Source organism: Somniosus microcephalus, chromosome 10, assembly GCF_052327205.1.
Source record: "Somniosus microcephalus isolate GS21.2 chromosome 10, FLI_Smic_1.0, whole genome shotgun sequence".
NCBI lineage: Eukaryota > Metazoa > Chordata > Chondrichthyes > Squaliformes > Somniosidae > Somniosus > Somniosus microcephalus.
In genome coordinates, this window is record NC_140996.1 from 119,263,727 (window position 1) to 119,279,816 (window position 16,090).

At 43.9% G+C, this 16,090-nt stretch overlaps 1 protein-coding gene across 1 annotated transcript in view; it reads right to left on the bottom strand.

The window, feature by feature from the left end:
- Positions 1–353: 353 nt before the first annotated feature.
- LOC147111658 (tripeptidyl-peptidase 2-like) overlaps positions 354–16,090 on the bottom strand; it is a 35,913-nt gene continuing 20,176 nt past the window's right edge. Inside the window, exons 3-5 of the mRNA XM_085999922.1 lie at positions 15,199–15,326; positions 7,901–8,000; positions 354–560 (exon numbers count right to left, since the gene is read on the bottom strand). Coding sequence (XP_085856048.1) covers positions 386–560; positions 7,901–8,000; positions 15,199–15,326 — 403 coding nt within the window. The 3' untranslated portion in view covers positions 354–385. The remainder of the gene's footprint in view (positions 561–7,900; positions 8,001–15,198; positions 15,327–16,090) is intronic.

Below are 16,090 nucleotides of genomic sequence, written 5' to 3' on the forward strand. Positions count from 1 at the left end.
CGTCAAAATCAATGTTAATAACCCTCAACAAAATATGGTCCCAGCTTATAATGATGCGGACCTATAGTGAACATCCTACAGCACAATGAGCCAGAATCAAGTTGACTTATAATCAAGGTGAGTGGAATAAGACAGATATTTTGGGAAGATCTGAAGGATAATTCTTCCACATCTAAATGAGCTTCTTTATCGCTACGACCAAAATACCACTTCTGGCCAATAATGTATTTTAGTGCTTCAATGTACAAGTTAGACTGCTTTATTAAACAAGCAACTGCTTGAACCATATTTACAAACATTCTATGAAATTTCATGTCCACTTACTTCCAGTAATCTGTTAAATAATAAAGGAAAAAACATTATTCTGTTTCCACACACTATTTAGTCATTCATTGTAAGACAATTTGTTACCTGAGAGCAGCAGAGCAATGCCTCCACAAGCATTTGGAGAAGACATTGAGGTCCCATTCATCAACTGTGTTCCACCTAGTGTCCAGTTTGGGACAGAAGCTATGGCACCACCTGGCGCACTGATACTCACTCCAAGAGCTCCATCAGCACTAAAAAATGCATTAAAAATCAATTAGCTACACTTTTAAGGCTAAAAAATAGGCAGGAAAAAACTAGTCTGTAATACAAAAAAAGTAATTTTACAAAATTTTTAAAAAACCTCCATTGATACAACAAAGGATACATTATGGCCCAGAAATTCAGGTCGGGGGCTTCCTGCGAGTGCAAGCCCCCGACCTGCACTTAGCTTGCGTGCTGGCCATTGAGCTGTGAGCCCCCGTGGAATTGCGATCCTGGGCCTCCTCCAACTGCCGGAGCGCAGTGCTTGCGTATCCCAGGGGCGCAGTTAGTTCGATGCGTCCCCTGGGATCACGAGGGCCATGGAGAGCCAATGGTAGCAGGGAATGCTTCATTCATAAGTTTGACAGGAAGACCTGTCAAATCTATAAATACTACAAGCCCCAAAACATCACTAAATCTTCAAATAAATTTTTAAAAACACATTTTTTAAATAAACTATAAATTACATGAAATAACTATTTTAAACAATAATTTACATTTTTGAAAAAATTAATTACATTTTCTAACAGGGCTAAAAATAAACTTACCTTTCTTTAAAGTATTTAAAAATAATAAACCTGCGGAAAAAATGTTTTAATTTTAATTAATTCACCACTTACCTTGTAAAAAGCAGGCCTTGCGACTGCTTTTTATATGTCTAACTTCTGGAGACATACCCTCCCGGGAAAGCCTGCAAAAAAAACGTAAGTTCGATGCACACGCGCAGCCTCTCCTGCGCACACGTTCGACTTCTGAACCCCTTCTTTCAGGGGAATGGAAGTGCCGGTTTCCCGCGCATGCGCAGTGCATGCAGGAAACCGGCACTTCCATTGGGCTTACGGGTGAGTACCACGTGCATACTCACCCGTGGAGACCCGAATTTCTGGGCCTGTATCAATTGCACAGAACAGCATTTTTCATCTTCAGGTCATCTCAGACTCGAGTCCTGAGGCTTCATCCACTGCAACAATTTCAATTGCCAAATTGGTAGCATCAGAAATTCGCAAAGTAAACATTCACCATAAAATGTAACCAACAAGAGGAATTGAGTAACTTCAGAGCAGTGCTGATACAAGAAGCTCTCCAAGTTCCAGGTCACATATGGATAAAGTGCCATTTTCTAAGTTTTCTGTTGAGTATTCCATATATACCAGTCTTATGATATCAGGGTATGGAGCTTTTACTTTTGTGTTCAAATTTAATGAGACTATTTTTTGCCCAAAGGAAATGTTAATATTCTGTTACTTTCTGTGATCCAGCTTTCAATTCTGTCCAGAAGAAACTAATTGCCATTTTGACAATCCCAACACTAAAGTTGCAGCATAATTCTGAGTCAATATTCGACTCTGCAGTCTAATGGTATGGGATCCTCTGGAGGAGGTAGTGACACACTGCTTCAGTTTATCATTGCATGGAGTATAACTCCACTATGCTGTCGAACCTCTTGGTCTTCCTCAGCATGTTTTAAACTTACGAGAGTGGATTTAAATGTTTGAAGACTGTTCCTGTCTTGCATTCCCTAAATGTGCAAAGTTTAACAGATATGCAGAGCTCTGTCCTGTGCAGATGAATTTCAATTGGAACTAGGAAGTATAATTGAGGTGTTGACTGGAACAAATATGGTAGTCTTGGACTCTTTAGTGCTCTCTTAATAACCTGTTCGAGGAATAATTAAAATTTATACTCTTTAAAATATGTAGGTTACTGTAAAGTCTGTGAGTTGTTTAGTTAATTAATACACAGACTACCAGAGTAACTTAAAACAGGACTTTACTATTCGAAGGTCAGGGCGAATCTGCCAAATAAATCCTGACACAGCACTTATATACCGGTGTGGTCACCGTCGGTATTACAGTATACAGAAGCCAACAAAGTAGTGCCACACCTAAAATAGTTCTCTTAAAGGTGAATGGTTACATACAATGGTGTTTCTTAAAGGTAGACGGATACATACACTACAATCCTCCCTTTTTAGCTTACAACATACTTAGTCCCCCATTAAACATAACATATATTCAACTTCATGTAAAACAATTCACAGGTATAATCTATGCGGGAAACAGTTTACAGATTCAGTCTCTGCAGGAACAGTTCACAGATTCAGTCTCTGGTCTTGGCTCGGTCCGAACAACATCTCTGTGGTGTAGCCGGTTCACATTGCTAGCGTGACTCATCCAATAGTCTTTCCCTTGACTTAACAGCTTGAACTTCCGTCCTGCTGAACCAGCAGTGCTGACTTTTACAAACAGCTGGACTGCCTTGGTAATTTTTCCTACTTGCCAACTGATTTGGCTCCCTTCGTAGGGCCCACGTACATGATCTGGTAGAAGTGATAATGATTTAGATGGTTATCACCTTCTGCTTCGTCTTTTTCTTTTCTGCTTCTTGGAGACTCTCGGGGCTCCCTTATCAGCTGCCAGCTGTAGCGCCACCATCTCCCTATGTTCCTTAGACTTTAAGTGCTTCATCCTGATTTCTGCACTTTGGGAGTTTTCATCACAAGCTGGGCAGACCAAGTCCTCGTAATATTCCGTGTCACTCAACAGGTCATGGTAATATTCGGTGTCGTCCTGAACTAGTCTAGCGAGAGGGCCTGCTACTTCTTCCTTACCCAACTGGACGTTAGCCGACTGTTGTTCCCTCCCTAGACATCTTTCCTGAAGAGACTTCTTCATGCGTTCATATTCATCCCGCTCTTCCTGGGTTTCCTGCAAATCCTTCACTAATGACCTCATTTGTGATTTCAATACTTCCCCTTCCATCGGGGGTTGATTGATCGGGCTATTCAATCCTTCTACTGGAGCAGCTGTTTCAACATTCTGTTGTTCACATAGACGTGATTCAGCGTACTTTTGGCATCCCAGTAAAATCTGTGTTGCAACCTCAGCTATTTCCATAACTTTTGAGAGCTCTGAACTCCTTCCCTTTGAAGATTGAAGCTCGTGTTCAGATTGTTCCCATTGCAGAGTCTTGTCCCTCAGCATATGAAGGAGTTGGCTGACCGTTAACTCTTCCACGGGAACACTGTGGATCAGAGTCTTCTCCATTTCATCCACCTTTTCCTCCAATGCTTTCACCTTCTTTTCCTCTTGTGCTTTGGCTTTCAGCGCTCGGAGAAGTTGCGCCTTGATGCTCTCTAGCTCATGTTCAGGGGCCATTCTTACAGTTTCCTTTTCTTCCACTGAAAGGATTCCCAGTTGAATCTGTTCTTCAAGTTGTTGAACCTCGGTCATTGCCGCCTCATATTTGTCTTGGGTTTCCTTCAATATTTTTATGAGTTCTTGGACATCTTGTCTTTCATGTTCTGCCATGTCTTTCACCTCTAATTTCTCATCTATGGATGGAACTTCTACCGATGAGTCTGTCTTGGCCTTGAGCTCATCAAGAATTTCCTGCAGCCTTTGGACTTCTTGCTCATGTTCAACCTTTAGTTGCTCATATGCTTCTACTGAAACTAGCTTTTCGGAGGTTGCCGAGTTAATCCCCTCCAGGATTGTAGCCTGGGCCTGTTCATACTGTTCCTTCAACTTCTCAAACTCTGCTTGTAAGGAGTCGTAGAGAAGAACGGGAATAAAATCCTGGCTTCCTGAAGATTCCTCTTCATTTGCTCCTTCCTGCAAATATTCTAACTCCTGAACAGCATAAGGGAGATGTGATCGGTAATTGGTCACAATGGCTCTATGGTTGCTCTCTGCTTGAGCTAGCTGCTTCTGTTGTCTTTCCAGATTCTCCCATTCGGTGTCATAGAACTTTTTCATTGTTTTCATCTCTTGTTCGAGACGGTAACTCACTTGTTCTACTTGCTGTCGTAATTTGAAATAAAGTTGAGTCCGAGCTCGGTGTTCGTCAGTCATGGATATGTCTGTAAACTGAACAGACTCAGAATTCTCTGTCAAACTATGTTGTCGTTGTTCGGAGGAGTTCTGTTCTGAAACTTTGTTCTTCTCTGGCGCATAAGCCTTTATGCATGCCTTCGTTCTTCCAACCTTAGTCGGCAAGTCCATTTTAGCCTTGTCTTTCATATTTGGTTTGGTCTTATCGTCATCCGTTTCAGAATCTGAGCTGATTGTCTGCACCGAGTCCTCACTCGTTATGGCTTTTAGATAGTGCCATTCCATGTCTATTTTCTTGATCCACTCCCGTCCCAGAAGTGGTGGTCCTCCTTCAGGTAGTACGTATAAGTTCATTCTTGGGTGTTCTTTACCCCCATCTCTCACCTTGACTCTTATCTTCCCCATGGGGTATACTTTATGCCCCGTGTATGTCTGCAATACGAACTTGGTATCTCTTAAGGGTATATGTGAGAATAGCCGGTGGTAATCCCTTCGATTTATGACTGATAGAGCTGATCCAGTGTCCAACTCCATTTTCACTTGGACTCCAGCTATTTTTAGCATGACCCAGATAGATTGTAGGTCAGCTTCCTTACTCACATTGTGAATTCTCAGACTGCCCAGCTCCTGGCCGTTTGGGTCTGAGTCCGAATTCTGTTCGTCTGAACTCTTCTCAGCCACCTTGTGTACCTTGTTGTACTTTTCCTGTGATGGCTTCCTTTGGTTGTTGGTCTTCTTCCCTGACCGGCATACCTTAGCTATGTGACCCAGTTTGCCACATTTCCTACATTCCTGGTTCTTAAACCAGCATTGGTTCTGGTCGTGTGTTGTCTTCCCACAACGATAGCATTTTGTTGTACTCGAGGTAATTTGATCCACACTGAGTGCCGCTGCCTTTAGCTGCATTTCCGCAGTTCCCTTCGCTGCGGCTTCGTGCGATGCTGCAATAAGGACAGCCCTGTCAAGTGTAAGGTCGTTCTCTTCGAGTAGTCGCTTTTGCGTTCCTTCCTTTGACAACCCGCACACGAACTTGTCTCGCAATGCCTCTGTCAGATTCCCTCCAAACTGGCAGTGTTTCGCTAGTCTACGCAGTTCGACCAAGTATTCTGCGTTGCTTTCGTCTTTCCTTTGCGCTCTCGCATAGAATTTGAATCGTTCCGCCAACATCAACGGTGTGGGGTTCAAGTGATCCTTCAGAACAGTCACAATATCATCGAAAGTCTGATCCGCCGGTTTAGCTGGTGCTAGTAGATGCTTCAAGAGCCCGTATGTCTTCGCGCCCATCGAGTTTAGCAAGGTTATAGCTTTGTCATCTTCTTCTATTTTATTGGCCTCACAATAGATCTCAATGCGTTCCACATACGTGGCCCAGTCTTCTACCTCAGAATTAAAATCGTTGATGTTACCACGCTTAGGCATCTTCCTCTCTTCCTGGTAACACCACGAATTATTTCTTTAAATTTTCTTTTCTTTTTTTTTCCAAGATGGCGGTTCCCGCGAAAATGGCGGTTTCCCGCGCTTATCTTCTCTCCCCGCCCACTTCAATGGCGGTTTCCCGCTTCTGTCTTCTTCCCCGCCTAATGGCGGCTTCCCGCGTTTCTTCCCTAGCGGGAGGGGTACACTTTCCCCACGGGCGACGGCCGCTGGCTTTCAGGTTCACAGCCTGCGCGTCGGCTTCAGGGCTTTCCCTTTTCTCGGCAGGGCAACCGGCGCTGGGTACACCCCGTTGACGGCGAACAGTTTCAGTCGCTGGGCTGGCTCTCGGTCGGTTCCCCTTGCTCGGGCTCTGTCTCTCTCCCGCTCGCTCGGCTCTACCGGCACTGGGTACACCCCGTTGACGGAGAACAGTTTCAGCCGCTGGACTGGCTCTCGCTCAGTTCCCCCTTGGTCGGCTCTGCCTCTCCCGCTCACTTGGCTCCCAATCGCGCCTCCCAGCCCTCTCGCAGTCCGGTGCTTCCCTCCCCGGCTGCGGCTGAGTTAATCTCTTCCCGCGCCTACGCTCTCGGTCACAGCGCTTCGTGGCTTCGGTCGCTGCCCGGCCTTTTTCGCCGGTCGCGGTCTAGCTGTCTCACGACGCCGTTGCGTCCCCCAGCCTGTCTGTACCGTGGCTTCCTTGCTCCACGCTGCCCCAGTCTCAGCGCCTCTGGACCCGACTTCTGTCCGGCTCCTTTCCCCCTCGACCATGGTCGAGTGCACCGCCCTTATCCTCCGGTTATTCTTTTTACTTTTCCCTTACTCACAGTCACCGTGGCCGGCTTACTTCTCGTGCTGATCGGCTCACTCCTCACCGTGGCAGAAGGGACAGTCAGTGCCTGTTGCTGATGGAAGTCTTTGTCCCTGAATTCTTCCTCCTTTCCAGCTCTGCAGACTCGAGTTTTCTCCCAGCAGAATGATGAGGGCGGTTGCCTCTTCTCGACGCTCGTTAACTGCTTCGGAGGTATTGTTGCCGCAGGGTACGATCGGACTCGTCGCCACTGTAAAGTCTGTGAGTTGTTTAGTTAATTAATACACAGACTACCAGAGTAACTTAAAACAGGACTTTACTATTCGAAGGTCAGGGCGAATCTGCCAAATAAATCCTGACACAGCACTTATATACTGGTGTGGTCACCGTCGGTATTACAGTATACAGAAGCCAACAAAGTAGTGCCACACCTAAAATAGTTCTCTTAAAGGTGAACGGTTACATACAATGGTGTTTCTTAAAGGTAGACGGATGCATACACTACAGTTACACTTTAAAATGACAGGTAAAAATGAGGGACCTTCCTAAACCTGCTGATTTGGAAAACTTAAGTTATAGACCAGTCCCTAGAAGCTGCATAAAAGCAATGAATTTGGCCTGAGATTTCTCACCATTTGGGAAAAAACTTTCTCATGTCTAACATACCAATGTCAGAATCGCAGGGGAAGAACCAGGATCTTACCACAGGATGCAGTGCAACAGCAGTGCTAGCTCATATTTTTCTTACCCACGTGCTGATAGATAAAAGGCAATACTGACTAGCTGTGCCAGCATGAACAAAATCAATTGAATTCATCCCTTGAGAAGGCATTTCTTCCCAGAAATATGAAACTATAAATACTTCACCCTATATTAAGAATACCTCCCTTTGACTGGACACAAATGGTTTCTAAATCTCAATAAGCATGACCTCCTTACTAAAGGACACATGCCTTGAAATTACACTATTTAAAATAATGAATTAATGCCTTAATTAAAATAGAACAAAAGAATTTCATACAAACAGGTTAACTCATTCATTACTAATAGCACACAGCACAATTTCAAGGCAGCAGGGTAAAAAAAATAAGGAAACAATCATATGGAGAGATAAAAAAACACAGGTAACATTTTTAGAATAAATCATTGTTACTGTATTCTTATTACAGTACATTACTCAGGATTTATTAGTTACTACTGCACTATTCATGATAAGTTTACCATAAAAGCTTCTGCATAAGCCAACGAGTTGACCAACACAGAAGTTGCTTACCATGGTCCTCTTGAAGACCAGGTATACTGGTTGGCAGGCAGCTTCTCTTGCAAGGAGTATTCAGCAACCATCATGTCAGATGAGACATATGCACCAACACCTGCAGATAGAGCCCAAACTCATTTAATTTCAAAATTATATTATGCAATCGGTATTTGGAAACATTCTATGGTGGAACTACTTCTGAGCCAAACCAATAACTTTATGAGAAGTTAATTACTTAGATCAAATCCATAGGTACAAGTTGGCAGTACTTATTAAATAATATATTTATATTGCTTTTGGATTGATACTAACCTTCAATGTATGTTTGCCTTGATATTACATCAGCAAAACAGTAATATATTAAAACAAGTTATCTGTTAATAGACCAATCTACTGACACCAATATTACAAATCAGACATGCAAAAAAGGTGATGCCCTTAGCTCACTTCACCTAACATGTGCACTCGATTTCTGCAGAATTAAATGATGCATGGCATGGAGGGCTCCACAGAGGAATGCTGCAGATAGAATATTTAAAATAATAACTCTATGGAGGTATCTTGGATTAATAACTTTTGTTTATCCTTCAAAAACAACTGTACAGTATAGATTAAACAATGTGACTGTAGACTACACAACTCAGCTGCTCATACAAGACAACTTAATGGACAAGCCCCAAGTTATGCAATCTAATATTGCTCAATGGCTAATTTCAAATAACCATTGCTAGTCACATCATGTATTCTCCTAGACTTTTTTTACATGGCTATCCTTAGCCTTGTGACAAACATTTCAGACCCAATAAAACAGACAGCAATTATCTACACAAAATACCAACAATGAAAGCGATATACTTGGAATGCAATAATTATACATGAAAGGAGTGAAGTTCAGTCAAGATAAAATAGGACATGAAAAAGTTAACACAAACTAAAATTCCTGTCCACTGAACTATTTATGAAGGCTTAAATAGAAACATAGAAACATAAGGAGCAGGAGTAGGCCATTCGGCCCTTCGAGCCTGCTCCGCCATTCAATGAGATCATGGCTGATCATCCAAATTCAGTACACTGTCCCTGCCTTCTCCCCATATCCCTTGATCCCTTTAGCCTCAAGAAATATATCCAACTCTTTCTTGAATATATTTAATGAACTGGCCTCCACCGCCCTCTGTGGCAGAGAATTCCACAGGTTCACCACTCTCTGGGTGAAGAAATTCCTCCTCATTTCAGTCCTAAATGGCTTACCCCTTATCCTTAGACTATGACCCCTGGTTCTGGACTCCCCGGCCATCAGAAACATCCTTTCTGCATCTAGTCTGTCCAGACCGGACAGAATTTTATAGGTTTTGATAAGATCCCCTCTCAATCTTCTAAACTCCAGTGAGTATAAGCCCAATCGACACAATCTCTCCTCGTACATCATTCCTGCCATCCCAGGTATCAGCCTGGTAAATCTTCGCTGCACTCCCTCCATGGCAAGAATGTCCTTCCTCAGGTAAGGTGACCAAAACTGCACACAATACTCAAGGTGCGGTCTCACCAAGGCCCTGTACAACTGCAGCAAGACATCCTTGTTCTTGTACTCGAACCCTCTTGCTACGAAGGCCAACATACCATTTGCCTTCTTAACCGCCTGCTGCACCTGCATGCTTACCTTCAGCGACTGGTGCACAAGAACACCTAGGTCTCTTTGCACTTCCCCTTCTCCCAATCTATTGCCATTCAAATAATAATCTGCCTTCCTATTTTTGCCACCAAAGTGGATAACCTCACATTCATCCACATTATAGTGCATTTGCCATGTTTCTGCCCAATCACCCAACCTGTCCAAATCGTACTGGAGTTTCATGACATCCTCCTCACAGCATACCCTCCCACCCAGCTTTGTGTCGTCTGCAAATTTGGAGATATTACATCCAATTCCCTCATCCAGATCATTAATATATATTGTGAACAGCTGGGGTCCCAGGACCGATCCTTGCGGTACCCCACTAGTCACTGCCTGCCACTCGGAAAACGACCCGTTTATTCCAACTCTTTGTTTTCTGTCCGCCAACCAGTTCTCTATTCAAGTCAATACCTTGCCCCCAATCCCATGTGCCTTAATTTTGCACGCTAACCTTTTATGCGGGACCTTATTGAAAGCCTTCTGAAAGTCCAAATACACCACATCCACTGGTTCTCCCTTATCTATTTTACCAGTTCCATCCTCAAAAAATTCCAGTAGATTAGTCAAGCATGATTTACCTTTTGTAAATCCATGTTGACTTTGTCCGATCGTGTCACTGCTTTCCAAGTGCTCTGCTATTACATCTTTTATAATGGACTCTAGCATTTTCCCCACTTCCGATGTCAGGCTTACCGGTCTATAATTCCCCGCTTTTTCTCTGCCACCTTTTTTGAATAGTGGGGTAACATTAGCTACCCTCCAATCCATGGGTACTGTTCCAGAGTCTATTGAGTTCTGGAAGATGACCAGCAATGCATCTACTATTTCTAGGGCCACTTCCTTAAGTACCCTGGGATGTAGATTATCAGGCCCTGGGGATTTATCGGCCTTCAGTCCCATCAATTTTCCTAACACCATTTCCCTACAAATACTGATATCTTTCAGTTCCACCCTTTCATCAGACCCTATGTTCCGCGGTATTTCTGGGAGGTTATTTATGTCCTCCTTTGTGAAGACAGAACCAAAATATGTATTTAGTTGGTCTGCCATTTCTTTGCTCCCCATTATAAATTCCCCCGATTCTGACTGCAAGGGACCTACGCTTGACTTCACCAATCTTTTCCTCTTTACATATCTATAAAAGCTTTTACAGTCAGTTTTTATGTTCCCTGAAAGCTTACTTTCATATTCTATTTTCCCTTTCTTAATTAATCCCTTTGTCCTCCTTTGTTGAATCCTAAACTGCTCCCAATCCTCAGGATTATTGCTTTTTCTGGCCAATTTGTATGTCCTCTCCTTGGATCTTATGCTATCCCTAATTTCCCTTGTTAGCCACGGTTGAGTCACCTTTTTTGTTTTATTTTTATGCCAAACTGGGATGAACAACTTCTGTAGTTCATCCATTCGGTTTTTGACTGTTTGCCATTGCCTATCCACCGTCAACCCTTTGAGTGCCATTCCCCAATCAATCCTACCCAACTCGCTCCTCAGACCATCATAGTTTCCTTTATTTAAATTGAGGACCCTAGTTTCTGAGTCAAATACTTCATTCTCCATCTTAATGAAGAATTCGATCATATTATGATCGCTCCGACCCAAGGGGCCTCGAACAACAAGATTGCTAATTAATCCTTTCTCGTTACATAATACCCAGTCTAAGATAGCCTGATCTCTGGTTGGTTCCTCAACATATTGGTCCAGCAAACCATCCCGTAAACACTCCAGGAATTCCTCCTCCACAGTATTGTTACTAATTTGGTTAGCCCAATCTATATGTAGATTAAAGTCACCCATGATGACTGCTGTGCCCTTATTGCACGCTTCTTTAATTTCCCTTTTAATGCCATCCCCAACCTCCGCCTTACTGTTTGGAGGTCTATATACCACTCCCACTAATGCTTTTTTCCCCTTAGTATTTCTCAATTCTACCCATACAGATTCCACCTCATCAGAGCTAATATCCTTCATTACAATTGTGTTAATCCCTTCTTTAACCAGTAAAGCTACCCCTCCTCCCTTTCCTTTTTGCCTATCTTTCCTGAATATCGAATACCCCTGGATGTTGAGTTCCCAGTCTTGGCCGTCCTTGAGCCACGTTTCCGTAATCCCAACCAAATCATATTCGTTTACCTCTATTTGCGCAGCCAATTCATCCACCTTATTACAAATGCTCCTCGCATTAAGACACAAAGCCTTCAGGCTTGTTTTTTTAACGCTCTTAGACCTATTAGAATTATTATTTACTGTGGCCACGTTTGATTTAAACCGTTGATTTCTCTGACTGCCACTTTTGTTTTTCTCCTTCCTATCTTTTGCTTTTATCCTTGTTTTCCTTTCCTCTGTCTCCCTGCTCAGGTTCCCAACCCCCTTCCACTTTAGTTTAAACCCTCCCCCACAGCACTAGCAAACACTCCCCCTAGGACACCGGTTCCAGCCCTGCCCAGGTGCAGACCATCCGGTTTGAACTGGTCCCACCTCCCCCAGAACCGGTTCCAATGTCCCAGGAACTTGAATCCCTCCCCCTTGCACCATTCCTCTAGCCACGTATTCATCTGAAGTATCCTTCTATTTCTACTCTGACTAGCACGTGGCACTGGTAGCAATCCTGAGATTACTACCTTTGAGGTCCTGTTTTTTAATTTACCTCCTAACTCCCTATATTCCGCTTTTAGGACCTCACCCCGCTTTTTACCTATATCGTTGGTGCCTATATGCACCACGACAACTGACTGTTCACCCTCCCCTTCCAAGATGTTCTGCAGCCGCTCGGAGACATCCTTGACCCTTGCACCAGGGAGGCAACACACCATCCTGGAGTCTCGTTTGCGGCCGCAGAAACGCCTATCTATTCCCCTTACAATTGAATCCCCTATTACTATAGTTCTACCACACTTTTTCCTTCCATTCTGTGCAGCAGAGCCACCCCTGGTGCCAGGAAGTTGGCTGCTGCTGCCTTCCTCTGATAAGCCATCCCCCCCAACAGTACTCAAAGTGGTATATCTGTTGGAGAGGGGCATGGCCACAGGGGATCCCTGCACTACCTGCCTGCGCCTAGTACTCTGCCTGTTGGTCACCCGTTCCCTTTCTTCCTGTCTAACCTCTACCTGTGGTGTGTCCAACTCCCTAAATGTGCTATTCACGATGTCCCGAGCATTGTGAACGCTCCAGTATGCATCCAATCGCAGCTCCAGTGCCACAATGCGGTCTGTCAGTAGCTGCAGCTGGGTGCACTTCCTGCACATGTAGTTGTCAGGGACACAGGAAGTGTCCCTGAGTTCCCACATCTCGCAGGAGGAGCAGATCACGGGGCCCGGCTTTCCTGCCATGACTTACCCTTTAATTAATTGAGTTTAAATTAAATCAATCAATCCCACTAATTACACTACAGTTAAATAGTTTACCAACAGTCCCCGCTACACCAGAGAGACCTTAGAAACTATAAAACAGAGTTAAAGTTTAAAAAAGAGAGAAATACTCACCAACCAATCACTTACCTGCTTCCTGCTAGCATCACACTTGGATTACTTTTTACCTCTCTCCCGGAACCTGGATTGGTCGGGCCTCTGGTGCTCCCTCGCAGGTCCGCTGCCTCTCCGGTCTCGGGGCTCTGGGCCTCGCTGCCTCGGGCTGCTGTTTAAGTACCTCCGCCACCTCTGGTGATCCCTCACAGGTCCGCTGCCTCTCTGGTCTCGGGGCTCTGGGCCTTGCTGCCTCGGGCTGCTGTTTAATACCTCCGCCGCCTCTGGTGATCCCTCGCAGGTCCGCTGCCTCTCCGGTCTCGGGGCTCTGGGCCTCGTTGCCTCGGGCTGCTGTTTAAGTACCTCCGCCGCCTCTGGTGCTCCCTCGCAGGTCCGCTGCCTCTCCGGTCTCGGGGCTCTGGGCCTCGCTGCCTCGGGCTGCTGTTTAAGTACCTCCGCCACCTCTGGTGATCCCTCGCAGGTCTGCTGCCTCTCCAGTCTCGGGGCTCTGGGCCTCGCTGCCTCGGGCTGCTGTTTAAGTACCTCCGCCGCCTCTGGTGATCCCTCACAGGTCCGCTGCCTCTCCGGTCTCGGGGCTCTGGGCCTCGCTGCCTCGGGCTGCTGTTTAAGTAAATAGGAGCTAAATAAATTATAGCAGACTACATAGTGCAGACCAGCACACAATCAAAGCAAATATTGTACCACAGAATGGTTGGGCATAGGGTCACTCTTAATACTCTGTACAGTAATTTTCTGGTCTTGGCTGAGATGACGTACATGTTCAGGAAAAGGCAGAAACACAAACCTAAATGAACAAGGACCACAAATATGCACAGCAGGTCACCTGCCCACTTGCTCAAACAGTGATTTGTGCTTAGTAAGGGACGGGGAAGAAAATACCTATGCCAGAATGTTATTAATTTTTGACCCAGCATCATTAGGAGTGGTGGTACAGGTTATATACGGCTGAATTTGGCGGTATTTTTAATTACTACATGTGGTTGCAAAAGCATTAATCAAACCTGGCTATCAAATAATTTAAGTAGAAACTAGTTTCAGCCAGTGACTGGAAGATGCTTAAAACTACAAAATGAGATTTCCTTCCTAAACTATTTAGTTTTGGGTTCAATTTTCCACAGGTCTTACCTCACACATAAACTGCACTCATACACAGCAGATTTTGTATTGTTGAGAATTTCTATTTAGAAACTAAGGGTGCCTGTAATTTTGTGCCCATTAAATGGAAAATCACAAGCTGATGAGTGCACAAGCAGAAAACTCCAGCCAAAGCATCGAAGAAAAAAATCTGCCACAAATTTACACGAGTGGCTGCATCTGCTTAGACAGAAATTCTCTCGCGAGCAAAAATTAATCTTTACCAAAGATGGAATCCGGATGAAGAGTTGATTGTACGTCAGATAATGAATCAGTGGCATTTTACAAGTGTCGAAATATTAATCATCCAACAGTAGATTTTCAGTTTAACCAGTTTACATTCATTAATTTGATCTTTGACCAGAGCTGAAATTGGTTCTCGGTGGTCTTCAGCGACATGAGGAATTGTTTGGTATAGGGGCATTACTGGAAGGTTTTGTAATAATAAATTAAGCATATTTGTTTTAAAAAGGCACACATTAAGTAATGGGCAAATTAACCAATTTCCAAATAGTTATGAGAACTGTTGTTTAAATAAGCATTTTGGTCAAGGTGCAACTGGTTAAACCATTGAGTAGCAGAGACATACAAATTGGAAAGGTTTAGGTTTGCCCCCTGGTCTCTGCTCAGTGAGCTCATTAAGCTAGTATGGCTGTAGCAGCAATACAATTGCTCCCAAAACCTTTGGGTTGGGATGGGGAAACTTGGCGAAGATAAACCCCCCCCCGCCATTGCTATCTGCATACCCTTGCTGCAGGTGTGGAGGGAGTGGACAACGGATGCTAACGGGATAAAGCTTGACTGTGATGCCCACTGCCATCAAATAGCTTGAGGGCAGTCACTGGCCATGTTCACAAATGAAGAATGGCACCTGAATGAGGTACCAGAAGCACTTGGTACCTGGGAACCATACCTTAGCAGCAGTCAGTGCCTTCAGGAAAGGTGAGAAAATTGGTGGAAAAATTATTTTTAAAAAATCATTACTTCTGGATAGTGTCATACAGGAGTTAAATAAAATCAGTTCCTACCAATGACACTGGAAGTAGTTCCACCTGGACAGCCTACAGTGGAAAGGCAAGGTCCATTATTGCCGGCACTTGACACATAGATCACATTGTGTTTCAATACTGCTTCATTAATGACTTCACAAATACATCTGTAATAGACAGATGAAAAACAAAGATTAGGATTTGTTACGTCAAACTTGTGCAACATAATTTACACGTTTAGAGCATAATATTCAATTATAATAACTTGCTTAGTTAAAAATCCCAACCAGTGGGACTCTCTTGGTTCAATTATAATATCCATTTTGCTGTATATCAAAATATACTCTCATACTCTAAAAGTCATAGGTGAAAGAGGTAGTTGAGATACTGGATGGGATAAAAATTGATAAAGAGGAGGTACTGGAAAGGCTGGCTGTACATAAAGTTGATAAGTCACCAGGACTGGATAGGTTGCATCCTAGGATGCTGAAGGAAGTAAAGGTAGAAATTGCAGAGGTACTGGCCATAATCTTCCAGTCCTCCTTAGATACTGGGGTGGTGCAGAGGACTGGAGAATTGCAAATGTTACACATTTGTTCAAAAAAGGGCTTAAGGATAAACCCAACAACTACAGGCCAGTCAGTTTAACCTCGGTAGTGGTGAAGCTTTTAGAAACGATAATCTAGGACAAAATTAACAGTCACTTGGACAAGTGTGGATTAATTAAGGAAAGCCAGCACGGATTTGTTAAAGGCAAATTGTGTTTAACTAACTTGATTGAGTTTTTTGATGAGGTAACAGAAAGCGTTGATGAGGGCAATGCGATTGATGTGGTGTACATGGACTTCCAAAAAGTGTTTGATAAAGTGTCACATAATAGGCTTGCCAGCAAAAGTGAAGCCCATGGAATAAAAGGGACAGTGGCAGCATG